The following is a 14,681-nucleotide window of genomic DNA, read 5'->3' as shown; positions in this document are numbered from 1 at the left end:
GGTATTTTCTTGAAATATAGATACATATCTCAAGAAAATTTACTAAAGTTATTAAATTTAGGCTACTCTTGTAGCTTAAAATGAACAAGGAATTCTCACTGTCTGCTGCTGCTGCTACTGCTGCTAAGTCACTTCAGTCGTGTCTGACTCTGTGTGACTCCATAGACGGCAGCCCACCAGGCTCCCCCTTCCCTGGGATTCTCCAGGCAAGAACACTGGAGTGGTTGCCATTTCCTTCTCCAATGTGTGAAAGTGAAAAGTGAAAGTGAAGTCGCTCAGTCGTGTCCGACTGCTCACTGTCTAAGGGGAAGCAAATCAACTCTGGAGAGTTCCTGAGGTTTCATTCAAGAGAAGGGAAAAATGTTAGGGAGAGAACAGCAGAAGGGCAGCATCTCATAATTTCCCCAATTGTTCAGTATACTACATATAGGTGTTATTCTTTTTTAAATTACAGCATGGAATTTGTATTCATTTAGTTATGGTGATTTTAGTAACTAATTATGAGTCAACTATGCAATAAGGGTCTTCCCTGGTGGCTCAGATGGTAAGGCATCTGTCTGCAATGCGGGAGACCCAGGTTTGATCCTTCCTTCACCAGGAAGATCCCTTGGAGAAGGAAATGGCAACCCACTCCAGTACTGTTGCCTGGAAAATTCCATGGACTGAGGAGCCTGGTAGGCTACAGTCCATGGGGTCACAAAGAGTCGGACACGACTGAGTGATCTCACTTTCACTTTCACAGTAGGGTATGAGCTTATAACACCTAATACATATTTAAATGACTTTATCTCATTATCTCATAGTTTAAAATGCACCTTTCCTAGCATCTTGTATTATAAAAGATACCAATTTATTTTAATATTAAACTTTGGAATTCACCTAAACCTGGTTCATTTAAAATAATTTTTATTTATTGTATTTTAACTTTTCTTGCTAATTTTAATAGTAAGCCAACTCATGGAATTTTAGTTCATCTTGAGGCCCATAGTGAATTTATATTTTATTAGAGAAAATTTCTAATAACTTCATAGATTTCAAATAATATTTAATTTAACATGTAAACTAATTTTCTTAAATTTCTCCTTACATGATAATGCCCCAGTGAAAAATTAAGGACCTCCATTAGAAACCTGGAAATCAAACATGAAAAGTTTTATTTACGTAGGGTCGCAATCACCCTGGTTTCCTGAACCACGCAACACCTTGGGATTTAAACTCTGAATTGTAGTTTAGTCCATGGTCACAAGCATGTTCTTTCCACAACTGAGAAGTATTCCTTATCTACTAAGATACCCCACATCTCCCCACCAACTTCATGAGAGCTGCCACCACCTCCTTATTCCTCAGGCTGTAGATAAGGGGGTTCAGCATGGGAGTGAGGATGTTGCTGAAAAGAGAGAGAGCCTGGTCCTGCTCTGGACTATGTGAGGAAGTGAAAGTCATGTAGATGAATATGTTTGGGCCGAAGAAGAGACTTACCACAGTCAGGTGGGAAGAGCAGGTGGCCAGGGCTTTTTTCCTGCCCTTGACAGAGTTCATACGCAGGACAGTGAGGAAGATGAGTGTATAGGAAGCTATGATGAGACTGAAAGGCATAACAAGCAGTACAATGCTTGTGACCACCACCACTAACTGATACACTGAAGTGTCTTCACAGGAAAGCTTAATGAGGACTGGGACCTCACAGAAGAAATGGTGGATCTCCCTTGACCCACAGATGGGAAAATGCATAGGGTAGACTGTATGGATAAATGAACCTATGGAGCCTCCAATCCAACATCCAGCAACCATGTGCAGACAGAACCTGGGGCTCATGATGGTGGGATAACGCAGCGGGATGCAGACAGCCACGTAGCGGTCATAAGCCATGAGAGTCAAGATGAGGCATTCTGACATTCCCAACATCAGGAAGAAGAAACTCTGTGTTCCACAGCCAATCCATGATATGGTCCTTTTCCCTGTGAAAAAGTTAGAGGCTGTCTTCGGAACAATGGTAGAAGTTAATGTCAAGTCAATGAGGGAGAGTTGACTGAGGAGAATGTACATGGGTGTATGGAGCTGAGAGTCCCCCCAAATCAAGACAATGAGAAGTAAGTTTCCCAGGAAAGCAAGGATGTAGATGAAAATGACCACGAAGTTGAGAACAATGGAATGCTGAAACTCAGGAAAGAGTCCCACAAGGATGAAATCAGTTACTGATGACGCATTCCCACCCACCATGCCTCTAAAAGAAATATAACAGGGCTGGGGAACAAATCAAATGGATTAGAACAATGAACACTCAGTACATGTCTTATATCAATATGTGGATCTAAAATTTTATATCTTTCTTCCCAATATTGGACTCTCACAATATGTGCCATCAACTCATCAGAGATATTTAACTACATATTATTGAGCAATTGCCTAAAAGCGTGTTAAATAAAGAATATTAAATGATTAACTTTAGTCCCTCTTTGCCTCACTTGGATTCATCTTGTTTTCCTCTTTCTTTTTTCTCTCTATTTGTTTTCACTTGGAGAATCTTATCGTAACAATGCATCTACTTTCTGCAAATTTGAACCTCAAAATGTATATGTTATTTCTGATAGTCATGGACCCTGATTATTAACTCTTGTAGATTTGGGCAAAAGAAATATCAACTTAATTCACTCAATTAGTTTTGAAAATCATAAATCAATTGCTTTTCAAATTTTTAATGAAATATCCCATTGATTTACTCCTTATGGCTAAGTGCCATCATAAACAGGCTTCCCAAGTGGCACAGGTGGTAAAGAATCTGCCTGCCAATGCAGGAGATGCAAAAGACATGGGTTCAATACCTGGATTGGGATGATTCCCAGGAATAGGAAATGGCAACCCATTCCAGTAATCTTGCTTGGGAAATCCCATGTACAGAGGAGCCAGCAGGGTCTATGGGGTCACAAAGAGTTGGACTTGACTGAGCAACAAGTAGGTATATATACCATCATAGATGGAGTAATAGCAATTCCTAAACTTACATAATTATCTGTCAGGAGGCCATCAATATTCTCTTTTTTTTTTTTTTTTTTTACCAAATAAAGCTTATATTTTCAGTCTAGAATTTTAGATTTTCCTTTACTTGGTCCAAGATACTTTTTAAACCTTAGATTCCATTAATTTTAAAGCAGATAACCCAAATTCCAGTCAAATGTACATTCTCATGGTTTCTCCACACAGCTGAAACTTTGCTTTTATTTCTGCTCAGAATTATCAGTATACTTAAAGCTGAAGAAGAAGAAATTTTCCTATCCACATTTCTACAGTCCCTTATCATATCACACATATAATTATTTATCACCAGAGCTAAGAGACAGTGTAGATTGGTGTCTAAGGGCATATATCAGGGGCTGCATGTGTGCTCAGTTACTCAGTTGTGTCTGACTCTTTGTGACCTCAATGGACTGTAGCCCTCCAGGTTCCTCTGTCCATTGGATTTTTCAGGAACGAAGACTGGAGTGGCTTGCCATGTCCTCCTCCAAGGGATCTTCCCTCCAAGGGACTGAACCCATGTCTCCTGCATCTCTGCCCTGGCAGACAGATACTTTACCACTGGGACACCTCAGAGTATCAGGGGCTAGGATACCCAAATTCAAGCCTAGCTGCATCATTTACTATCTATGTCTCACTTTCCTCATCTTTAAAATAAGGAAGTTAATCAAATGACTCCAAGAGGGTAGTCAGGGTTAGATGAGTTATTATTATTATATATGTTTATTATAGTTTTCCACGTATACATATTTCTCCTCACATAAAAGTTAAGGTTTTAAGTGCTAGGATTATGTTTTACCAATCTATATCTCAATAAAATCAGCACAATAGCTATAGAAGAGTATATAGTCAATGAATGTTTAACCAGAAGGTTGAACAAACCCCATGGAATTCAGCAGTCCACATTTCCATGTAGAATATATGACAAATCTCTCACTGGATTGGCATTGATGATGAGAGACAAAGCTCTTTCCCTCCATGTCATCTTATGGAAAAGTGGATTTCCTGCTCCTGAATAAGACAGTTGCTGTATATGGGGAAATTTCATATTCTGTGTTGTTTTCTCTCAGAAGTGCAGTAATATAGCATAGACATCAAAATAGCTGGAAATCCTGTTCTCTATGAATGCAGCAGGAATTTCATAATTTAAACAATACCCTCCTTTGGTTTAATGGTGATGGTTCATTTCTGAATGTGTTTATCCTGATGATTTTTGTAACAAAATGTCAGTTAATAAATACTATTATTGTTCCTTTAGTGACAACTCTGCTAAAATATAAATTATGAAGGTAATCTTGTTAAAAATGATCAGGAAGCACACATTTTGCTAAAGTCATATTCATATGATTTCAGAAGAGTTACAGAATAGTTCTTGAATTACCCAAGGTATGATATTCTTTAAGATTATGAGTGGTTAACTTTATAACAATGAGCATACAACTGGCAAAGAGGTTAATGAAGATGACCAAGTCAGTGTTTAAAAATTTTGGAGCCAAAACTTTAAGAAAAAGCATCTATATGTGTTTAATTTTTTACTTGATACTTTTACTTAGCTTTTTATAAATACTTATTAAATAATAACCAACTACCTGAAAACAAATTGTTGGCTGGTGTTTAGGAAGTAGAAACCTTGGATCATAGCATAACCAAATAACACACAGTATTTTTTAAATAGAACAATCAACTATCCCTTAGTAAATATTTCTGTATTATTTATTAAATTTTTCTCACAAAAGTGAATCAATTTTATTACCTTAATTCAATGGAATGATTACTTACAGAGATCAACTCTGAATATACTTCCATTAGTTCTCTAATATGGAAGATATATCTACTTATAAAGAGGACAGTGTGATATTAACCTGAAGAATTTTATTGACCTTTTAAGACTTTTTACAATGATATGACTACTATATCATTTTAGGAACAGAGTTTGCCCTTATTGTTAGCATACTTTGAGGCCATATCTATTATGGGTTCCATACAAGGCAGATGGAAATGAAATCACAACTCAGTCATCAAACAGCTTTTCTAAAGCAGCAGGATTGATTCAAGAAATTATCAAGAGATTAAATCGTTTCCTGAGTTTAGGTGTATCTTTGGATATCAGTTTTGAGTCTAAATGAATAGCAATTCTCATTCTCAAATGTTTTACTTGACATCATAAATGGTACCTACTTAGTATTATGCTGTGTTTGATTATATGAGTATTTATGACTCATTATTTAATTGATGTAATTCCTACAGATAGTCAAACAGAAATATAATTCTATGTAGCTTTCCCCTAGACCTCAATCCTGGGAAGCCTACAGTCAGATTTTTTTTTTTTAATTTTATTTTATTTTTAAACTTTACATAATTGTATTAGTTTTGCCAAATATCAAAAATGAATCCGCCACAGGCATACATGTGTTCCCCATCCTGAACCCTCTTCCCTCCTCCCTCCCCACACCATCCCTCTGGGTCGTCCCAGTGCACCAGCCCCAAGCATCCAGTATCGCTCATCGAACCTGGACTGGCAACTCGTTTCTTACATGATATTCTACATGTTTCAATGTCACTCTCCCAAATCTTCCCTCCCCTCTCCCACAGAGTGCATAAGACTGTTCTATACATCAGTGTCTCTTTTGCTGTCTCGTACACCAGGTTATTGTTACCATCTTTCTAAATTCCATATATATGCGTTAGTATATACAGTCAGATTTTTATTTTCCTTTGACAAATACAATCACCAAAGTCTGACATTTGAGGACTTAATGATAATCATATAGATTCTCTACAGAATTTCCATTACTAGGCAAGTTTCAAAACTCCTTATTTTTCCTGGTTTCATATCTACCTTAAATTCTATTTATCTCCAATCTCCTCTGCCTCTTGGAATTGCTGATAACTTCCGGATTATTTCTGTGATCAGGTACACCTTCTCATTATGCGGCATTAGCCCTTTATTTTGCATAGAAAAGTGAATGCAACTGACTTGATGTTGATGGCAAGTCATGCATTTGAAAATGAGACCAGTGGCTATGATTCTATGATACTATGTATATTAAATACTGGTTGGTATATCAGCAAAGATCTAGATAGAAGGCTTACTAATTTCCCATCAAGGGTCTGGAGACCTTGGTAGTGAATAACCTAGGGGAACACAGTCCCCAGACTTTAATTAATTTTGATTCCAGATTGTAATAGGAAAACTTAGAAATTAATTGGCAAACATTAAAATGTACAAAAATATTTCTCACCATGGAAAAATATTCAGATGTTTTAAAATATTTTCACATGATAAACCACAAGGCAAATGATGAATTTCCATCAGGGACATGTAGTCTGCCCTATGATAAATTTCAAAAATAGGATATTCAATATTCAGTATTTCTACATTTACCTCACCCCCCAAGAAACTTCCCCCAACTTTTATATGATTCTTTTAGCCAGTATGACTTATAAAGAAGTTAATTATATAGCAGTTTGATAATATAGCTTCATTTTAACATACTAACATATGGTAAATAAAATCAACTGAGATCAGAAGGACCTAAATTAATGGTCATCCCTCCAATTTTTTAACTGTAAATTTTGTTCAAGTAACTTAAATTTCTGAGTTTTAGTAATGTTGTCTGTGAACATGGGCATAGTAAAGCTGCCTCACTAGGCTGTGTTTTATATAACCTATTTGAATGAACAAAATTAATGGAGTCCTTGTAAAGTTTCTCAGAAAGTCAATGTGAAGTCTGTCTTGGTTAATTATTACCTGGTTTTGAGGGTATCTTTTGCATATCTAGAAGGAAACACAGTATCTAAAGACTTAATGTTTCCTGTCTCTAAAAGCAATCTGACTGACTATGACTGAATATTTGCCCACAAAGACTCAAAAATAATTTGCAAAATAATTATCATGAAAACCAGATTGTTTTAAAATATGCACTTCAGTTCTTTAAAAACAACTAGAATTGTCAAAGGAAATAAAAAATCAGGCAAATATATTCAGAAAAAGTTGGAAAAGTAAGGTACCTTAGTTAAAAAAAGGGTTGGAAATAATTGCATAATTTTATGTTTCATCAATGAAAAAGCAATTATAAATTAATATGTAGTATTTTGGCAATATCAACTCTTTGCATCAGTTCAGTTCAGTCGCTCAGTCGTGTCCGACTCTTTGCGACCCCATGAATCGCAGCACGCCAGGCCTCCCTGTCCATCATAAACTCCTGGAGTTCACTCAGACTCACGTCCATCAAGTCAGTGATGCCATCCAGCCATCTCATCCTCTGTCGTCCCCTTCTCCTCCTGACCCCAATCCCTCCCAGCGTCAGAGTCTTTTCCAATGAGTCAGCTCTTTGCATGAGGTGGCCAAAGTACTGGAGTTTCAGCATCATTCCCTCCAAAGAAATTCCAGGGCTGATTTCCTTCAGAATGGACTGGTTGGATCTCCTTCATATAAATGTATAAATTAATAAATGTTTAATTTGTACAAGTGGTATGAACAAACATACCATACACTACTCTGGGTTTTTTATCAAAATTTCTGCCTTGGTATATTGAATTTCTCCTTTGCATGTGTGCTTACACTTTCATGTTATAATACAGCTGTTTGAGGACAAAGATAACACTAATTCCTCTTTATATCATCTGTATTTAGAGCCAGCGAACTACCACCAAAACTGCCCTGCTGCATATATTTGTATGGCCCAGGGGCTCAGAAAATTGTGTGAAATTCACATTTCAGTGTCCATCAGGAAGGTTTACTAGAATATGTTCATTCTTATTAATTTCCATATTAGCTACAGTTGCTTCTATACTTTCAGAGTTGATTAGTTGTGGCAGAGACACTATAGATCACAAAGCCTAAAATATTAAATATCTGAATACTAAAAGAAAAAGTTTGTTATCTTTATAAGTTTAATGAAAACATATTCACTAACTGTTAGTGAATATGAAATATGACATTATATTTAATTTTATTCTCCATTTTAAGAATGAAAAGATAATCAGGCTGGTGATATTCCCTAGAATGGTTTCATTCCAAAGATGGGTATATCTTTCCTCTTCTCCTTTGCATTAGCTTCTTGTCTTTTCCCAGCTGTTTGGAAGCCCTCCTCAGACCACCACTTTGCCTTTTGTGTTTCCTTTCCTTGGGGGTGGTCTTGATCACTGCCTCCTCTACAATGTCACAAACCTCCACCCATAGTTCTTCAGGCACCCTGTCTATCAGATCTAATCCCTTGAATGTATTTGTCACTTCCACAGCATAATCATAAGGGATTTGATTTAGGTCATATCTGAATGGCCTAGTGGTTTTCCCTATTTTCTTTAATTTAAGTCTGAATTTTGCAATATGGTGTTCATGATGAGAGCCCCAGTCAGCTCCAGGTCTTGTTTTTCCTGACTGTATAGAGCCTCTCCATCTTCAGTCACAAAGAATATAATCAATCTGATTTTGGTATTGATCATCTGGTGATGTCCATGTGTATAGTCGTCTTTTGTGTTGTTGGAAGAGGATGTTTGCTATGACCAGTGTGTTCTCTTGGAAAATCTTTGTTAGTCTTTGCCCTGCTTCATTTTGTACACTAAAGCCAAACTTGCCTGTTACTCCAAGTATCTCTTGACTTTTTACTTTTGCATTCCAGTCCCCTATGAAGAAAAGGACATCTTTTTTGGGTGTTAGTTCTAGAAGCTGTTTTCTTGAGATATAGAAACATATCTCAAGGAAATTTACTAAAGTGAGTAGCTTCAAATGAACAAGGAATTCTCACTGTCTAAGGGGAAGCAAATCAACTCTGCAGAGTTCCTGAGGTTTCATTCAAGGGAAGGGAAAAATGTTGGGGAGAAAACAGCAGAAGGGCAACATCTCATAATTTCCCCAATTGTTCAGTACATTACTTATAGGTATTATTCCTCCCTTTAAATTACAGTATGGAATTTGTATCCATTTATTTAATGTGATTTTAATAACTAATTATGAGTCAACTATGCAATAAGATATTTATACAGTAGGGTATGACCTTATAACACCTAACATATGTAAATGACTTTATCTCATCATCTTGTAGTTTAAAATGCCACTTTCCTTAGCATCTTGTATTATGAAAGATACCAGTTTATTTTAATATTAAACTTTGGAATGCACCTAAACCTGGTTCATTTAAAATAATTTTTATTGATTGTATTTCAACTTATCTGCTAATTTTAATAGTAAGCCAACTCATGGAATTTTAGTTCATCTTGAGGTCCATAGTGAATTTATATTTTATTAGAAAAATTTTCTAATAACTTCAAAGATTTCAAATAATATTTAACTTAACAGGTAAACTAATTTTCTTAAATTTCTCCTTACATGATAATGCCCCAGTGAAAAATTAAGGACCTCCATTAGAAACCTGGAAATCACACATGGAAAGTTTTATTTACATAGGGTCGCAATCACCCTGGTTTCCTGAACCACGCAACACCTTGGGATTTAAATTCTGAACTGTAGTTTAGTCCATGGTCACAAGCATGTTCTTTTCACAGCTGAGAAGTATTCCTTATCTACTAAGATACCCCACATCTCCCCACCAACTTCATGAGAGCTGCCACCACCTCCTTATTCCTCAGGCTGTAGATAAGGGGGTTCAGCATGGGAGTGAGGATGTTGCTGAAAAGAGAGAGAGCCTGGTCCTGCTCTGGACTATGTGAGGAAGTGAAAGTCATGTAGATGAATATGTTTGGGCCGAAGAAGAGACTTACCACAGTTAGGTGGGAAGAGCAGGTGGCCAGGGCTTTTTTCCTGCCCTTGACAGAGTTCATACGCAGGACAGTGAGGAAGATGAGTGTATAGGAAGCTATGATGAGACTGAAAGGCATAACAAGCAGTACAATGCTTGTGACCACCACCACTAACTGATACACTGAAGTGTCTTCACAGGAAAGCTTAATGAGGACTGGGACCTCACAGAAGAAATGGTGGATCTCCCTTGACCCACAGATGGGAAAATGCATAGGGTAGACTGTATGGATAAATGAACCTATGGAGCCTCCAATCCAACATCCAGCAACCATGTGCAGACAGAACCTGGGGCTCATGATGGTGAGATAACGCAGCGGGATGCAGACAGCCACGTAGCGGTCATAAGCCATGAGAGTCAAGATGAGGCATTCTGACATTCCCAACATCAAGTAGAAGAAACTCTGTGTTCCACAGCCAATCCATGATATGGTCCTTTTCCCTGTGAAAAAGTTAGAGGCTGTCTTCGGAACAATGGTAGAAGTTAATGTCAAGTCAATGAGGGAGAGTTGACTGAGGAGAATGTACATGGGTGTATGGAGCCGAGAGTCCCCCCAAATCAAGACAATGAGAAGTAAGTTTCCCAGGAAAGCAAGGATGTAGATGAAAATGACCACGAAGTTGAGAACAATGGAATGCTGAAACTCAGGAAAGAGTCCCACAAGGATGAAATCAGTTACTGATGACGCATTCCCACCCACCATGCCTCTAAAAGAAATATAACAGGGCTGGGGAACAAATCAAATGCATTAGAATAATGAACACTCAGTATATGTCTTATATCAATATGTGGATCTAAAATTTTATATCTTTCCTCCCATTTGGACTTTCACAATATGTGCTATTAACTCCTCAGAAGTATTTAACTACATTTTGTTGAGCAATTGCCTAAAAGTGTGTTAAATAAAGAATATTATAAAAAATGATCAAATTTAGTTCCTCTTCACCTCGCTTAAATTCATCTTGTTTTCCTCTTTCTATTCTTTATTTTTTCCTCTCTCTTTGCTTTTTCTTGGAGAAACTTATTATAGCAAAGGATCTACTTTCTACAAATTTGAACCTCAAAATGTATATATTATTTCTGATAGTATGGACCCTGATTATTAACTCTTATAGATTTGGGCAAAAGAAATATCAACTTAATTCACTCAATTCAGTTTTGAATATCACAAATCAATTGCTTTTCAAATTTTAATGAAATATCCCATTGATTTACTTTTTATGGTAAGTGCCATCATAAACAGGCTTCCCAAGTGGCACAGGTGGTAAAGAATCTGCCTGCCAATGCAGGAGATGCAAGAGACACGGGTCCAATCCCTGGATTGGAATGATTCCCGGGAATAGGAAATAGCAACCCATTCCAGTAATCTTGCTTGAGAAATCCCATGGACAGAGGAGCCAGCAGGGTCTATGGGGTCAGAAAGAGTTGGACTTGACTGAGCAACTGAGTAGGTATGTATACCATCATAGATGGAGTAATAGCAATTCCTAAACTTACATAATTATCTGCCATGAGGCCATCAATATTCCTTATTTCTGACCAAATAAAGCTTATATTTTCAGTCTAGAATTTTAGATTTTCCATGACTTGGGTCCAAGAAAGCTTATAAATCTTAGATTCCATTAATTTAAAACAGATAACCCAAATTCCAGTCAAACATATGTTCTCATGGTTTCTCCACAGGACTTATGTATTCACACAGCTGAATTCCTTTGCTTTTATTTCTGCTCAGAATTATCAGTATACTGAAAGCTGAAGAAGAAGAAATTTTCCTATCCACATTCCTACGGTCCCTAATAACATCAGACATATAATTATTTATCATCATAACTAAGAGACAGTGTAGCTTGGAGTCTAAGAGCATATGTCAGAGGCTGCATACGTGTTCAGTCACTCAGTCTTCTGACTCTTTGTGACTGCAAAGGACTGTAGCCCTCCAGGCTCCTCTGTCCATGGGATTTTTCAGGAACAAATACTGGATGGCTTGCCATGTCTTCCTCCAAGTGATCTTCTTGACCCAGGGATCGAACCCACGTTTCCTGCGTCTCCTGCCCTGGCAGATGGATACTTACCACTGAGACACCTCAGGGTATCAAGGGCTAGGATACCCAAATTCAAGCCTAGCTGCATCATTTACTATCTGTGCCTCACTTTCCTGATCTTTAAAATAAGGAAGTTAATCAAATAACATCAAGAGTGTAGTCATGAAGCTTAGATGAGTTATTATTGTATATGTTTATTATAGTTTTCCATGTATACATATTTCTCCAACATAAATGTTAAGGTTTTAAGTGCTAGGATTATGTTTTACTTATCTACTCTATCTCAATAAAATCAGCACAGTAGCTATAGAAGAATATATAGTCAATGAATATTTAACCAGAAAGTTGAACAAACCCCATGGAGTTAGTAGTAACATTTTCATGTAGAATATATGACAAATCCCTCACTGGATTGGCATTGACAATGAGAACTAAAGCTTGTTCCTTACATGTCATCTTACGGAAAAGTGGATTTCCTGCTCCTGAATAAGACAGTTGCTGTATATGGGGAAATTTCATATTCTTTGCTGTTTTCTCTCAGAAGTGCAGTAATATAGCATAGACATCAAAATAGCTGGAAATCCTGTTCTCTATGAATGCAGCAGGAATTTCATAATTTAAACAATGTCCTCCTTTGGTTTAATGGTGATGGTTCATTTCTGAATGTGTTTATCCTGATGATTTTTGTAACAAAATGTCAGTTAATAAATACTATTATTGTTCCTTTAGTGACAACTCTGCTACAATATAAATTATGAAGGTAATCTTGTTGAAAATGATCAGGAAGCACACATTTTGCTAAAGTCATATTCATATGATTTCAGAAGAGTTACAGAATAGTTCTTGAAATACTTTTACCAGCCACTTATTTTTCATTCTACATTTACTTAGTAATCACTATATTTTACACATTCTGTACTAGGTGTTGAAGAAGGGGCAGCAATGCATTCAGATACAGTCAATACATTCAATACCTTCAATGAACTGTGAGCTTAGATATGAAATCATTTCTATCACTAATCACAGAAGAGTGAAACAAGTGCTATAACTAAGTCTCCTATGGGGTGACATGCCAACGCAGAAGACAGAGCTAATGTCTGAGTACGATGTAAGTGGATAATTAGGTAAGGTTTAATTTGAGTTCTATCTACCTTGTGCTGTGCTTAGTCGCTCAGTCATGTCTGATTCTTCGTGATCCTATGGACTGTAGTCCATCAGGCTCCTCTGTCCGTGGGGATTCTCCAGGCAAGAATCTGGAGTGGGTTGCCATGCCCTCCTTCAGGGGATCTTCCCAATCCAGGGATCGAACCCAGGTCTCCCGCATTGCAGGTGGATTCTTCACCATCTGAGCCACCAGGGAAGCCCGATATCTACCTTAGTACACAGCAACTCATGTACATTTAAAGATTGAGGCAACACAGAGTTTGTTGTGGTTAAAAACACATTGATGGCGAAAATCACATTTCCTAGGTGAGTGGGAAACAAATTAGAATTCTTACACACTTTTTTATTCAACTGTTTTGAACTATATAACTCTGAAAGCCTGAGGTTTTCTCATTCCTGAGTAACCTCATGGAATTCTTAACCATACAGTCATATCATGCCACGTAACTTGTCCTGCCATTTACTTCAATGAGTCGAGACATCCAACTCTTTTGGTATTTTATGTTGAACTCATATGTCTACTAAAAATACTTGATTTCTCTCGCTAGAATAATAATCAAAGGACTTTCAACTTAAAGTGAGTATGAGGTATGGCAAACATTCTAACATTCAAACATTCTAAATCTCAGAAATCATCAGTATCACTGTATCAACCCTATTTGACAATTTGCTTTAGGTCTGTGCTCCTGACTTTAATTATCCAAGGTATGATATTCTTTAAGATTATGAGTGGTTAACTTTATAACAATGAGAATACAACTGGCAAAGAGGTTAATGAAGATGACCAAGTCAGTGTTTAAAAATTTTGGAGCCAAAACTTTAAGAAAAAACATCCACATGTGTTTAATTTTTTACTTGATACTTTTACTTCGCTTTTCATAAATTCGTATTAAATAATAACCAACAACCTGAAAACAAATTTTTGGTTGGTGTTTAGGAAGTAGAAACCTTGGATCATAATATAACCAAATAACACAGTATTTTTTAAATAGAACAATAAACTATCCCTTAGTAAATATTTCTGTATTATTTATTAAATTTTTCTCACAAAAGTGGATCAATTTTATTAGTTTAATTCAATGGAATAAGTACTTACTGAGAGTCAACTCTGAATATATTTCCATTATTTCTCTAATATGGAAGATGAATCTGCTTATAAAGAGGACAGTATGATATTAACCTGAAGAATTTTATTGACCTTTTAAGACTTTTTACAATGATATGACTACTATATCATTTTAGGAACAGAGTTTGCCCTTATTGTTAGCATACTTTGAGGCCATACCTATTATGGGTTCATACAAGGCAGATGGAAATGAAATCACAACTCAGTCATCAAACAGCTTTTCTAAAGCAACAGGATTAATTCAAGAAATTATCAAGAGATTAAATCGTTTCCTGAGTTTAGGTGCATCTTTGGATATCAGTTTTGAGTCTAAATGAATAGTAATTCTCATTCTCAAATGTTTTACTTGACATCATAAATGGTACCTGCTTAGTATTATGCTGTTTGATTATATGAGTATTTATGACTCATTATTTAATTGATGTAATTCCTACAGATAGTCAAACAGAAATGTAATTCTATGTAGCTTTCCCCTAGACCTCAATCCTGGGAAGCCTACAGTCAGATTTTTATTTTCCTTTGACAAATACAATCACCAAAGTCTGACATTTGAGGACTTAATGATAATCATATAGA

At 36.5% G+C, this 14,681-nt stretch overlaps 2 protein-coding genes across 2 annotated transcripts; both read right to left on the bottom strand.

The window, feature by feature from the left end:
• Positions 1 to 874: 874 nt before the first annotated feature.
• LOC109561253 (olfactory receptor 2L3-like) lies at positions 875 to 3,250 on the bottom strand. Its single transcript, XM_019963637.2, has one exon. It carries the CDS (start codon positions 2,218 to 2,220, stop codon positions 1,285 to 1,287), a length of 936 nt encoding a protein of 311 aa, XP_019819196.2. The 5' UTR covers positions 2,221 to 3,250; the 3' UTR covers positions 875 to 1,284.
• Positions 3,251 to 7,110: 3,860 nt separating this feature from the next.
• On the bottom strand, positions 7,111 to 14,065 carry LOC109561054 (olfactory receptor 2L8-like). Its single transcript, XM_070793406.1, has one exon. It carries the CDS (start codon positions 10,474 to 10,476, stop codon positions 9,541 to 9,543), a length of 936 nt encoding a protein of 311 aa, XP_070649507.1. The 5' UTR covers positions 10,477 to 14,065; the 3' UTR covers positions 7,111 to 9,540.
• Positions 14,066 to 14,681: the final 616 nt, after the last annotated feature.

Source organism: Bos indicus, chromosome 7, assembly GCF_029378745.1.
Source record: "Bos indicus isolate NIAB-ARS_2022 breed Sahiwal x Tharparkar chromosome 7, NIAB-ARS_B.indTharparkar_mat_pri_1.0, whole genome shotgun sequence".
Taxonomy (NCBI): Eukaryota; Metazoa; Chordata; class Mammalia; order Artiodactyla; family Bovidae; genus Bos; species Bos indicus.
The sequence above is the reverse complement of the archived record's forward strand: the minus strand, read 5'-3'. Positions and strand labels throughout refer to the sequence as shown.